General features: G+C 39.5%; 1 protein-coding gene across 3 annotated transcripts in view; it reads left to right on the forward strand.

Moving 5' to 3' along the window:
- Positions 1 to 13,610, forward strand: part of TUB (TUB bipartite transcription factor) — a 340,142-nt gene that overhangs the window by 247,419 nt on the left and 79,113 nt on the right. For all 3 annotated transcript variants that reach the window (XM_075065147.1, XM_075065148.1, XM_075065149.1), the window contains exon 3: positions 2,688 to 2,850. In XM_075065147.1, coding sequence (XP_074921248.1) covers positions 2,688 to 2,850 — 163 coding nt within the window. The remainder of the gene's footprint in view (positions 1 to 2,687; positions 2,851 to 13,610) is intronic.

Here is a 13,610-nt window from a genome sequence, read left to right on the forward strand (position 1 = left end):
GAAATTTTTACTGGCAGGATGGCCACCTAAAGGTCTTTTTTGCCCAGGAAGCGCCTGACAATTGTGGAGGCCAGCGAGGGGACTCGGGAACGGTCAGGGAATTCAGGTGCTGTAAAATCCAAACGAGAGAGAAAACGTTATCTGTAGTTGGAAGGCCATTCACATGTCTTGTTCAATACTGAGCTGATGCGCTGTCAATTGCCAGATACGAACCAATCAGCTCGCTGGTACTGTGAAGAGAACAGACTGGGAATGGCTCTCCCAACTACCAGAACATTTCTCCTCTCTTTGATTTTCACACACTCAGTGCCGTAGAACAAGGGCCTCTTCCTCCCTGGGGGATTTGAAACTAACCTCTGTTATCCTTAGGCCTGCTGTTACACAATTACCGCGCCCCGAGAAATTCGACTCATTGAGTAATGAACACGCTCAACACCACTCAGCGGTTTCTCATTTGAACGATTATTTTGTAGCTCCGGCATGGCACCTTAATAAGGTGCTATCTTAGTGGCAGGGAGGTGCAAGGTGCGCTCTCTAGCAGGTTGGTTTGTTCATGATTGCCCCCCCCCCCCCCCTTGCAAGGTCTTAGATCCCAGGTTCCAGCTCGAGCCCGAACATCTACACCACAATTAAACAGTGCCTGAGCCTGAGCCCTGGGAGCCTGAGGTTCAGGCCAGCTGTGGAGTTTTAATTGCAGTGTAGACATAACCACTAAGGTCAAAGGGAATTTTACCATTGACTTTAGTGGAGTTAGGGTTTCACCCTTTGTCTTTAATTTCCACTTGGCCCTCTTTTGAAGAACCTTTGGCTCTCTTTCAACATGTTTTATGTATCAAACTTGATCTTCTGTTACCTTTGCTTCCATTGTAATGTCCACTCCACACTCATCAGGTTAGGGTTAAGGTCAGGGTCTTTCAGTCTGTGCCCCATTTTCAGTATCAAATACTTTATATCTATGCCATCTTGCCTCTGATTGCAATGTTGTTATAGCCATGCTGTTCCCAGGATATTAGAGAGACAAGATGGGTGAAGTGATATCTTTTATTGGACCAACTTCTGGTGGTGAAAGAGACAAGCTTTCAAGCTACACAGAGCTCTTCTTCAGGCTTGGGAAAAGTATTCAGAATGTCACAGCTAAATATAAGGTGGATCAGATTGTTTAGCATAAGTAGTTAACATATATTCTAAGGGATGATGGAAGGTGAAGTGGCCTGTTAACACCTCTGGGAACTTAAATTCATATCTTTGCTAGGCACTAAAAATCCTGGTCTTAATAAAGACACTGGATTTATGGTTTATTAAGATAATCAATAACCCATTAACCCCGCTCTTTTTCCTATAACTCCAGAGGTGTTAAAAGGCCACTTCACCTCAAATAGTTCCTTAGAATATGCGTTAACTACTTATGCTAAACAATCCGTTCGACGTTGTATTTATCTGTGACACTGAGTACCTTTCCCAGGCCTGAAGTAGAGCTCTGTGTAGCTTGAAAGCTTGTCTCTTTTGCCAACAGAAGTTGGTCCAATAAAAGATATCACCTCACCCATCTTGTCTCTCATGTTGCATGAGTCAGTTTCTGACTTCTAATTCATGTTGAGTAGCAGCACATTATTCATGGAGTAAATTAGTACTCAACATGAGGGAAGGCTGTCAGAAACTGGTCCTCTCTGGATATTCCTCTACTTCAATCCAGCCCTTTTGCTATTTATAACAGCATTGTATTTTCTTTTTCTCTGTACATGGAGAGAAGTCAAAAGACAACCCATGTAAAAACAGCATAGTACAGAGGAAGGGGACAAATCAGACGCTGGGTTATTACAATTAAACCTTCTTAACCCCTATAGTTTCTTGTGGATGTTCAAAGTGGCTGTGATAGAGTGGTACCTCATAAATATACATTGGCTTTTGTGAGGGTATACCCCCCCTAATCTGAACTCTGGGATACAGATGTGGGGACCTGCATGAAAGACCCCCTAAGCTTATCTTCTACCTTTATCTTAGGTTAGAATTCTTCCAAGGCACAGTCTTCTGCCTTGGACAGATATTGCTGCCATTACCAAGTGATTTTTCACAAATATTCAGGGAAGGGTCACTTGGAATCCATATCCCATCAAAATATCCCCCCAAGCTTCTTCACCCCCTTTCCTGGAGAGGGTTGAGAATAAAATACCAACTAGTTGCCTTAGCAGTGTGAGCACAGACCAATCCCTTGTCTAAGGACTTGATTCTAGTTTACAGATTCTTTTCTTGATTTACATAAACATAAATCAGTGTTTTCATGCCTCATGCTCTTGGTTATCATATTAATTCACAGTGCTCCCACATTGTTGGCTTCCCAAAAGATGTTGTTGTTTTTTATCCTGCTCTGACAGCCAGTAGACTGCTCAGAAACATCTATTTGACCTGTTTGGTACTTTCAGTAGAGTTTTAGAAAGGTTTTCTATGGCCTGGCATCCCAATGTCCTATTAGACTGTGTTCTTGGCACTTGAAAATAGCATACAAGGTGGACTGCCATTGCAGAAGATGTAAGGATATCAGTTGTGATTTACTGGAAATTCTACAGTATGAAATCAAATAACATTCAGTTAAGCACAGTTTGCAGAACAGAAGCTATGTGCACACAGACTCCCATAGAAAAGTGGCATTTATTCTAATAGTAAAGTACTTTTCTTTGTATTTCCCCCAGCGAGCATTGCTAGAACAGAAGCAGAAAAAAAAACGCCAGGAGCCACTAATGGTTCAGTCCAATGTAGACAGCCGCACAAGAACACGAAGAATGAAACATTCAGAGGAACAGGCGCCGCTGGTTGAATCGTATCTTAACAGCAACAGCAGCACCATTTTTCATGGTATATTGACATGGTCTATAGAGTGCATGTTTACTGCTAGAAGTCCTGTTTAAGGTGACCAGACAGCAAGCATGAAAAATCAGGACAGGAGATGGGGGGTAATAGAAGCCTAGATAAGAAAAAGACCCAAAAATCAGGACTGTCCCTATAAAATCAGGACATCTGGTCACCCTAGTCCTGTTGTTTGTTGAAAAATGAAGAGAACGTGGGAACAAGAATGTAGTCTTTTAAATGAATACCTGAAAGCTTAGCTCAGCTGTGTTTGGGGATGAAAATGATAATAACTATGGAGAATTCCAAAGTAACCACTGTCATAACTTTAAAATGAGCTTTTTTGACAGGGGAAACTTTCAGTATGATGTCATCCTTGCTTGAGTTCCTGCTCTCCATTTAATAAACTGTAATCCCCATACTTTACATTCTCCCTTTAAATCGGATTTCAATATGTGAAAGGAGGTTGTTGAATGTTTTGTACAAAGATAAAATATGGTAGTGTACCATAATACTCTGAGGGGCTACGTGAAATGCAGGTATCCACGCTACTCACAAATTGTGAGTGAATGTTTTTTTTCCTTTTCTGTGGACTTTATTCATAGAAGTTCCATAATGCATCAACTATGAATAAGGGTTTTTGAACAGTAAACCTCTTTTAATGATGCTTCTGAAAGATGTTCAAGCGATAGATCTGATTTTAGATGAAGGGGAAAAAAGCACATTATTTTCTCTCCTAATCAGAGAGAAAAACATCAAAAGAGAGATTAATTTTTTCCCATGCTGTTGAGGAAGTTGATATTGTACAGAATTTTATGAAAATGTTTTCTTTGGTAGTTAGCTACAGGAGATAAAAAGTAAAAGGAAATTTTCATCATCATAACAGCTAATCAGAAGTGCAAAACCCTGTCCTATGAACTGTTGTTTTATGATACACAGCAGCAATTACCTTCTAAGCCACCTTTATTGTAAACTTAAATAACAAGGATTTCAAGTCAGTTACAGCCCAGAGAAACTAGACATCATCTCACAAACAGTAGTAAAATCCTTATTTATACTCCGCTAAATCCTGCAAGTGCTTGCACCCTAGGCAACCCTTCTGACATCAGTGAGGTTGCCTGCGGTGTTAGTTAAGGCAGAATTTGGCCTTTCATATCACATCACATCAGAGTTTTTCCATGCAGGTCATTCCTTGGAACAATTATTCACTTAGCCTCAAATTTCTTTATTTTAAAGTCTCTCTCCAACCCTGCCACTACAGGATGGCAATGGACAGCACAGACTTTCAAACCCTGGTAAAGAAGCAAGACACTATATTTTACAATGCCATGTAAACCGTTAAATGAGGTTCTTTTTACATCTCACGTAGTACAAGTAAATAAGATGGACAGAATAGCATAGTCCTGAAAATGCATTAATAATATATAGCTATATTTTCTCACATTCAGCCTTTGGTTTGTAAACTTCTGGGGATAACTCTCCAGGTAATAAACCGTTTGTGCATTTATCAGAAGCCTCAACTTAACAGCATCTCATTACCCAATAAAGTGGTTTGTTCCTTTGTAAAATCCTCTCTCAGGAATATTATTCTTGAAAACACTGTGAGAACTACAGAAGTGTTCTTTTTTGTTGTATTTTTCTTCAGGAGTGTGGTTGGTGGTGTCAAGATTCAGCTGCTGTGTGGGGCATATTTGGGTTTCAATGGCCATTTTTAACTGCAGAATTCATCTGCAATGAAAACGTTGGTATGTGGGAGTGTTGGATGCATGAGACAGCTGGGCTGTATCTGAAGAACTGTTCTACTCTTCCTCATTCACTTGTTTCTGTTATGGGTGTGCTTTAAAATGACTCTTTGTGGGAACTGGTGTCTTAGTGCATAAACCGTACTTCATATATGAGCGGGTGTGTGAGATTCATTCCTGTGTAGCAAGCACTGCATAAAGGCGGTATCTCCACATCTACCACCCCACATTTTTTTTCCTTGTAAAATTCCTGTCTAAGCTATAGGAAGGCATAATGCAGGAATGCTTGTTTAATTTGATGAGTAAAATTAAGGCGGCTGCTGGTGGAAGTGGATGATTAAATTATGGGGTGTATATATAGGGCGAGGTCAGGAACAGGATAACACAATTCCTTCTTCCCACCATATTGGAGCTTGTCTACACTGGGAAATTGACAGCATAGCTATAGTGGAATAATTATTCAGCTATGGCTATTCCAGAATAGCTCCCCCTGTCACTACTTTATTCTGGAATAAACAAATCTTTATTGCAGAGTAAAGTTACTTTTGTTTCAGAATAGCGTTCATACAGGGAGCTATTCAGGAATAGCTATAGTAGAATATCTTCTTCTGCTATAGCTGTGCAGTTTCCATTTATAGACAGTCCTTAGCTGGTGTTGGAATTCTCCTGGGAGTTGCAGAATGATTACTGCTAATCCAAGCTTAATCTATAATCTTAAACTAAAATAGGGAAAGAATAAATTAATAATTACTTAGACAAGTTACATGTCTTCAGTTTGGAAGTGCCTGTCAAAATACTTCCTGTATACTTAAGGAACTGGCTGAAGAGATCTCTGAACCATTAGTGTTTATCTTTGAAAGCTCGTGGAGGACCAGAGACCCCAGCAGACTGGAAAAGGGCAAATATAGTAAACATCTATAAAAAGGAGAATAGGGACAACCCAGAGAATTATAGACCAGTCATCTTAACTGGTACCCAGAAAGATCATGGACCAAATAATCAATCAGTCAGTTTGTAAACACCTAGACGATAATAAGGTGATCAGGAACTGTCAACATGGATTTGTCAGGAACAAATCATGTCAAACCAACCAAATGTCCTCCTTTAGTAGTGTAACAAACTTTGTGGGTAAGCGGGAGCAGTAGGTGTGATGCATCTCAACTTTAGTAAGTCCCACATGATCTTCTCATAAGCAACGTAGGGAAATATAGCCTACACAAACCTTGGGTGCAAAACCAATTGGAAAACCATCCAGTAGTCATGCTGGATGTTCATATTGAGTGGGGTTCTGCAGAGGTCTGTCCTGTATACAGTTTTATTCAATATCTTCATAAGTGATTTGGATAATGGCATAGAAAATATACTTATAAAGTTTGCGGACAACACCAAGCTGGAAGGAGTGGCAAACACTTTGGAGGACAGGATTAGAATTCAAAATCATCTTGACAAACTGGAGATATGGTCTGAAATAAATAGGATGAAATTTAATGAGGACTGTTTGACCTATCAGTCTGTCATAGCTTTCCTACTCAGATCTGAATCTTAGAGTTCAGAAAATAAGATGCTAGCATGAAACCTCCAAGCTTATTTACCAGCTTAGATCTGATAGCGCTGCCACCAGCCAAAAATTCCAGTGTTTGGCTCACTCTGGTCTCCCCAAAACCTTCCCTGGGGGACCCCAAGACTCAGATGCCCTGAGTCTCACCACAAAGGGAAATAACCCCCCTCCCCTTGTCTTCTCTTTACTTCTTCCCAGGCTTCCCCTCCCTGGATGGCCCAGGACGATCACCCTATCTCAATTCCTTGAAATGCAAACGAGCAAGATCAGGTTTCTCTCACCCTCAGTCAGAGTCCCTGCAAATGCAAGCTTTGTAACTCTAACACACAGAGATTTTCTCTTCCTCCCTGTCTTCTTGCTCCCACCAATTCCCTGGTGAGCTGCAGACCCAATCCCCTTGAGCCCAACTAGGAAAAAATCCAACAGGTCTTAAAAAGAAAGCTTTATATAAAAAGAGAGAGAGACATAAAAATGGTCTCTGTATCAAGGTGACAATATAGAGGGTTAATGGCTTAAAAGAAAAATGAATAAACAGCCTTATCCAAAAAGAAATACAATTTAAAACATTCCAGCAAACTACACACATGTAAATACAAAAACAATATAAAAACCTGTATTGTCTTATACCTGTGCTTACAACTGGGAAACAGAAGATTAGAAAGTCTGGAGATAGAGAGATCCTCTCTCAGAGCTGAGAGACCACAGACAGGACAAAAGACACACACCCAAACATTCCCTCCCTGAACTTTGAAAAATCCGGTTTCCTGATTGGTCCTCTGGTCAGGTGTTTGGTTCCCTTTGTTAACCCTTTACAGGTAAAAGAAACATTAACCCTTAGCTATCTATTTATGAGACAGTCCTCATCCTCAAAGGAAACCTTGCACAATGCTTTCCAAAGATGAGCCTGGGAGCTTAAATTCATTGCTTTGCTAGACACCAAAAATCATGGACTGAACAGAGACACTGGATTTATGGCTTGTTGCAACAGTCTGCAACCCACTAACTCCGTCTTTTTGTCCTATGATTGCAGAGTTGTTAATTGGCCACTCTGCAATGTTTCTTGATTGGTACCTTACAATATGTGGTAACTACTCATGCTAAACAATCTGTTCCATCTCACATTTTGCTGGGAGTTCCTTTCCCAAACCTGAAGAGGAGCTCTGTGTGGCTTGAAAGCTTGTCTCTCTCACCAATAAAAGTGGGTCCAATAAAAGATACTACCTCATCCACCTTGTTTCTCTAGCGCTTATGTCAGGAAAACTTTTGTCGCTTGGAGTGTGAACCTTTCCCCCACCCCGAGTGCCATAAGTTTTGCCGGCAAAAGTGCTTGTGTTCACAGCGCTGTGTCAGTGGGAGATGCTCTCCTGTTGACATAGCTCATTAAGCTGGTTTTATTATGTCAATGAGAGAGCTCTCTCCTGTCGGCATAATGCGGCAACACGACCGCTCTTACAGTGGCGCAGTTGTATCTGTATAGCTGTGCCCCTGTAAGCTTGTAAGTATAGACATGGCCTTAAGATGCAGAGTACTACACTCAGGAAAGCATAGTCAGTTACCCAGTACAAAATGGGAAATGATTGCTTAGGAAGGAGTATTGCAGAAAAGGAACTGGGGTTATAGTGAATCTCAAATTTAATGAGTCGACAATGTAACACTTGCAAAAAAAAAAGTAAACATCATTCTGGGATGGATTAGCAGGATTGTTGTGAGCAAGATACAAGAAGTAATTCTTTTTCTCTACTCAGCAATAAAAAGGTCTCAACTGGAGTACTGTATCTAGTTTGGGAAAGATGTGGGCAAATTGGAGAAAGCCCAGAGGAGAGCAGCCAAAATGATTAAAAGTGTAGAAAACAGGACCTATGAGGAAAGACTGAAAAAAGTGGGTTTGTTTATTCTGGAGAAGGGAAGTCTGGGCAGGGGATTACATGATAATGTAAAAGTACATTACTTTTATATAAAGGTTGTTATAAAGGGGTCGGTGATAAATTGTTCTCCTTATCCACTAAGGACAGGACAAGAAGTAAGGGGCTTTAATTGCAGCAAGGGAAATTTAGATTAGACTTTAGGAAAAACTTCTTCACAGTAAGGATAGTTAAGCACTGGAACAAATTACCAAGGCAGGTTGTGGAATCTCCATTGTTGGAAGTTTTTAAGAACAGAATAGAGAAACACTTGTCAGGGCTGGTCTAGATAATATTTAGTCCTGCCTCAGTATAGGGGACTGGACTTAATGATCCATCAATTTCCCTTCCATTCCTACATTTTTTGCAGGGATGTCTTGTTACATTCGAGATGGAGTTTAAGGAAGGTGAGAGTAGATCTGAGACTCTGGTCCCAGTAAGGGGTTGGACTGAGAGAGTGGGACAAAGGTGACTTTACTTTTGCATCTATAGATTCTGGAGTTGGAGCTAATGTAACCATCAGCATAAGATAGAGCAGCCCAAGGGTTAGGGTTGTGGGGTTTTTTGGGGTTTTTTGTTTGTTTTTTTTTAATTAAATACAGTATAATGTGAGTGAATCTAGTGCTGGTGAAAGGTACTGGAATGACAGCTCTGAAAGTCTTTATCCATAGAATGGAAAAGAGCATTGCTTGCAGCCATGTAGACAAAATGATATGGTTAAACTCTTAACATGGAGGTGGGAGGCCAGTTTGTTATGCCCATTCATTTCTTGGTGTGTGTTAAAACTGCCAGTGAGAATCCCTATTAGTACCCTTAGTGACATGAGTGATGACACCTCTCCATTCAGGAAATGCACTGTGATCATAAAACTCAATTTGCATATGTCACCAAACACTCAGTAGCTGGTAATTATTTTTCAGTCTCCAGTGACTTTTGGCATAGGACTGAAAGGTGGTGTGTCCCTGAGCCCATCTGTAATCCCATATAGAATTACATGTTTTTCATCTTTCATTCAATTACCATATTAGCATTGGTACCATTTAATAGTATAGGATAACTTCAGACAGCAACAATAATTGTCAGGAAAAGGAAAACTTCAGGTAAAGTGAGGGCTTCTAACATCAATGTGCCAGTCCATAAAGTGACTGACTTGAGCTAAACAATTAGTAAGGAACAATAACAACACGGATAGAACCTTTTCCCCTTGAGTACTGAGTTGAGCTTCTACTTCTTACAGTCTAGCAACTGCGTTATTTCCACATTAGATAGCCATTGTGGATGGACCATTTCAGATCCATCTGGCCCTAGTACAGATCTTAAAACTATTACTGAAATATAAAGCTTATATTTAACAACAGTACTTGTAGACTAATGATCTACAAATGGGACCCTTGTATGAAAGAGGAGTTTTGTTTTATACTGTTGTTTGGAAGAAATTACAATATTACCTTTTTGTTTCAAAACATTGTAGATGTATTTGATATTATGGAATCGGTTCGTGTGTGTGTGTGTAGGGCAATCAGAAGACATATAAACAAACAGGTGTTCTTGGTGAGATTTTGAAGATGTGTCTAAGAGAAAATAAATAGATGAGGAAATAGAAAATATTGATACAAAAGATGAGTATAATGACAGGTCAATGCCCTTTTGGTACTAATATCAAGTTTTAAAAGTAGTTTAAATTCTGGGCAGACAAACAGATCATTTTGGGCCTGATCCATATACTATTCATGTCAATGGGATTTTTTCTATTGACTTCAATGAGCTTTGAATCAAGCCTTTCATCTTGTGAATAATCCTGATGTGTCCCAAATAATCAGATAAAAATTCCATCATTCATCATTATAAATAACTGCTTAATAATTTTCAGCAGTACTGTTTACTCTTTGTTTTCATCGTTTGAGAAGAAAATGTATGTAATTAAAATAACATAATTCATAAGAATAATTTCTGTCCAGAAAAGGCCATTTATTTACTACTTTTTCCCCTCTCCTTGTTTGTTTCCACTTAATATCCTTGTACGGGCATATTGTTAGCGGTTAGTTTAAAATGTTTACTTCGTAAATCGTGCTCATAATTCTGGAACATCTAGGTCACATCTGCTGGCTTATTTTCACATATCTCCACATCACATATTGCTACAAATTTTCTACAGAATTGGACAAAAGCATGAGCCCCTACAAATGTGTGATAGCAAAATTCCTCGATGTACACTCTTCTTTTCAGGCTGTTTTAAAGTATTGCAAATATCTGATGTGTGTTCCTGGAATATTGCCACTGGTTTAAGTAAAGTGGGAAGATAGACAAAAAGTTCATATTTACATACATACAATATTTGCCTTTATTGCAATAATTGATTTTTAATATAGGATTTACTGAAACATGGTAAATACATTCATTTATTTTTGTAACTATCATGCTGAGCCCAGTCCTGCATCTATTGAGGCCAATATGAATTTGCCACAGGTACAGGACTGGAGGTCTGTACACAGAAATGTAGAGCAACAGTTGTGATTTAAAACATATTTAGTTGATCCCAAATTTGTGTTAACCAAGTAAACAGGCTTATGCTGATGTAGAAAAATTCTTTCACAAAGTTATAAAGAACTGACCTTTTCTGCTGTTCCCTTAAATTTTCTGCAAATATGAAAGGCAATTTTAATAGGCAAGAAGGAATCATTTTTTTCGTGTGAAAATGGTGAATTTCCACTTGGACAAATTCCGTTTTTCACAATTTTGAGAGAAGCTAGAATCTTAACAAGGAGAAGTCTGCTTTTATTAATGTTACTTTTTTACAGATGTGGCTTTTGTATGTTTGAAATTAAAATGTTTTCAATTAAAAACAGAATGAAACTCTCCTTCAAGTAACTTCACAACAACTTTTGATTTAGAAGTTTAGATTAACCATGTACAGGATTGCAGAATTACTTTCTCTTTCATTGTAGGCAGTGTTGTTATATCTGTGTCAGTCCCAGGATATTGGGGAAACAATGTGGGTGAAGTAATATTTTTTTATTGGACCAATTTCTGTTGGTGAGAGAGAAAAGCTTTTGAGCTTACACAGAGCTCTTCAGGTCTAGGAAAGGCACAGAGAGTGTCACAGCTAAATACAAGGTGGAACGGACTGTTTAGCAGGAGTAGTTAGCACATAACCCTGCAGTCAGCGGAGGAAAGGGAAGGGGTAGGGAGAAAGCTGGGGTGGGATGGGGCTTTCCACTAATAGATATTATCTCACCAACCTTCTCTCATTAATATCCTGGGACCAACACGTCTACAGCAACACTGCATACTTTCTCTTTGACATTTGGCATCAGGGCTAAATGTCTGTATTTTGTGCCAACAGATTTCTGATCACAAGTAATAACTCTGGATTGTTAAATTTGACGTGTCATTCTGTTCTGGTACAATAAACGATGAGAGAGAGAGTTTTCCACTGAATGGCAAACTGTCAAATTTTAAGGTGACATCATTTAGTCATTCATTTTAAAAACATTTGTGCATGTTCAGCAAAATTAATGGTTTGAATCCTGTTTTCTATTGACTTCACTCCGAGGTGTTTGTTCTTTTTGGGGAGAAAGCAGGGAATATGTTCTCTGCATTAGATCATACTCTTGATACTTGGAGTGCTGCCTTATCTCTTAATGAGGTGTGAGAGAATTTTGTGTTAGAAGATGATAATTTTTAGAAACTTCACGGGTGTCTTATAAATGGCAGCATGAGACCTCAAGCATGTGTCCCCAACATTGAAATCCCCTGTGCTAATTCAGTTTTTTAAAAAAACCAACAGATTGTAGATAGATGTTTGAAGAGTTGCTCATTCTGCTCTCTTGTCTGACTTGATATGTAACAGAAAACCTCCCAGTGCCCCATCTTGTGATTTACTAGTTAGTACATTGATCGATAAGCATTCCAGGTCTGTTTTTTCTAAATTGTCAATAACGCTAAAGTAACAGTATCTTAGATACAGGGTATGTCTACACTTGGAGCTGGGGGTACGATTACCAACTCATGTAGACATATTTGCTCTAGCTCTCAAGCAAGCTAGTGCACTAGAAAATAGGAGTTTAGACAGAGAACATGGGCAGCTGTGAGTAGTGGCATGCGCTAGCTGGGCTGAGTTCGTACCCTTGGGTTCAGATGGGTTTGTAGTCAGCACGACTAACCCAAGCTGCCACTCACTGCTGTCGGTGCTACACCAGTTACACTACTATCATTGGCCTGCTAGCTCGATGAGAGCTAGTGAGAGTATGTCTGTGCAAGCTGGGAATCACACTCCCAGCTTGCACAGACATAGACAGAGCCATAGAGTGCCATCCCTGATCCCCTTCTGCCCACTTTTTCTTTTCTAAATAAGGCATTTAACAGTGGTTTTAACATTCCAGTCATGTGACTCATCTCACCAGGTTTCAGTAATAGCAGGTATATCAGATTTGTTTTCATAAGTGAGCATTTCTAATTCCTCTAGTTAAAAAACCCAATACCTAACACGTGTAAAAATGGGGAGGTTGATAGCAGTGAGTACAAAGCAACAGTTAGGAAATACAGGCAATTAGTAAGGGAAGCTAATGGTAGCAATAAAAAGATCTATGGCCAGTAGGTTTAAGGATGGTAGGAAGAAATTCTTTAAATATATCAGGAACAAACAGACCCCTAACAATGGCATAGGTCTAATGCTAGATAAGAATGGTAAAATAGTCAGTCATGATGCTAAAAAGGCAAGTACTTACAGGGGGAAGAGATTCCTGATAGCACATAGGTCTTTAAGGTAGCAGAAAAGGGCACAACAAGATCCAGTAGTTGGAAGATAAATGTGTTAGAAGACAAATTCAGACTAGAAATAAGATGCACATTTTTAATGAGAGGTGGTAATTAACCATTAAAACAACTTACCTAAGGGCTGTGGTGGATTCATCGACACTTGATGTCTTTAAATCAAGACTGGTTATCTTTCTGAAACATATGTTATAGCTCTCCCAAAACTTATCAGCTTGGAACAGAAATTACTGGTTGAGGTTCAGTGTGCTGTGTTATGCAGAAGATCAGACTGGGTGATCATAATGATTCTTTCTGGACTTAAAAATCTAGGATTAGAAACCTGCTTGAGGGCATGAGTCTGTTACCCTTCCAATAAGTAGTAAGTTACTCCATGAATAGTTCCATTTAAATTGATGAACATGCACAAATACTATTTAGACTTTTTTCTGTGACAGTTAATGGGGCTACTCCCAGAATAAGACTCTATCCATGACTAAGGGCAGTGTATAAAAATATATAAAGGATTGTTACAAGGAGGAGGGGGAAAAATTGTTTTTCTTAACCTCTGAGGGATAGGACAAGAATCAATGGACTTAACTTGCAGCAAGGGAAGTTTAGGTTGTTATCATAAGCTTTCCCAAATCTGGACCTTAGCGTCCAGAAATCTGGGTGCCTGCATGAACCCCTCTAAACTTAATTACCAGCTCAGATTTGATCTCGCTGCCACCAGCCAGGAATTTCCAGGGCCTGACTCCCTCTCTGGTCTCCCAAAACCTTCTCTGGGGAACCCCAAGACTCAGAAGCCCTGAGTCT

The sequence above is a fragment of the Chelonoidis abingdonii genome, chromosome 4 (assembly GCF_003597395.2).
Source record: "Chelonoidis abingdonii isolate Lonesome George chromosome 4, CheloAbing_2.0, whole genome shotgun sequence".
NCBI lineage: Eukaryota > Metazoa > Chordata > Testudines > Testudinidae > Chelonoidis > Chelonoidis abingdonii.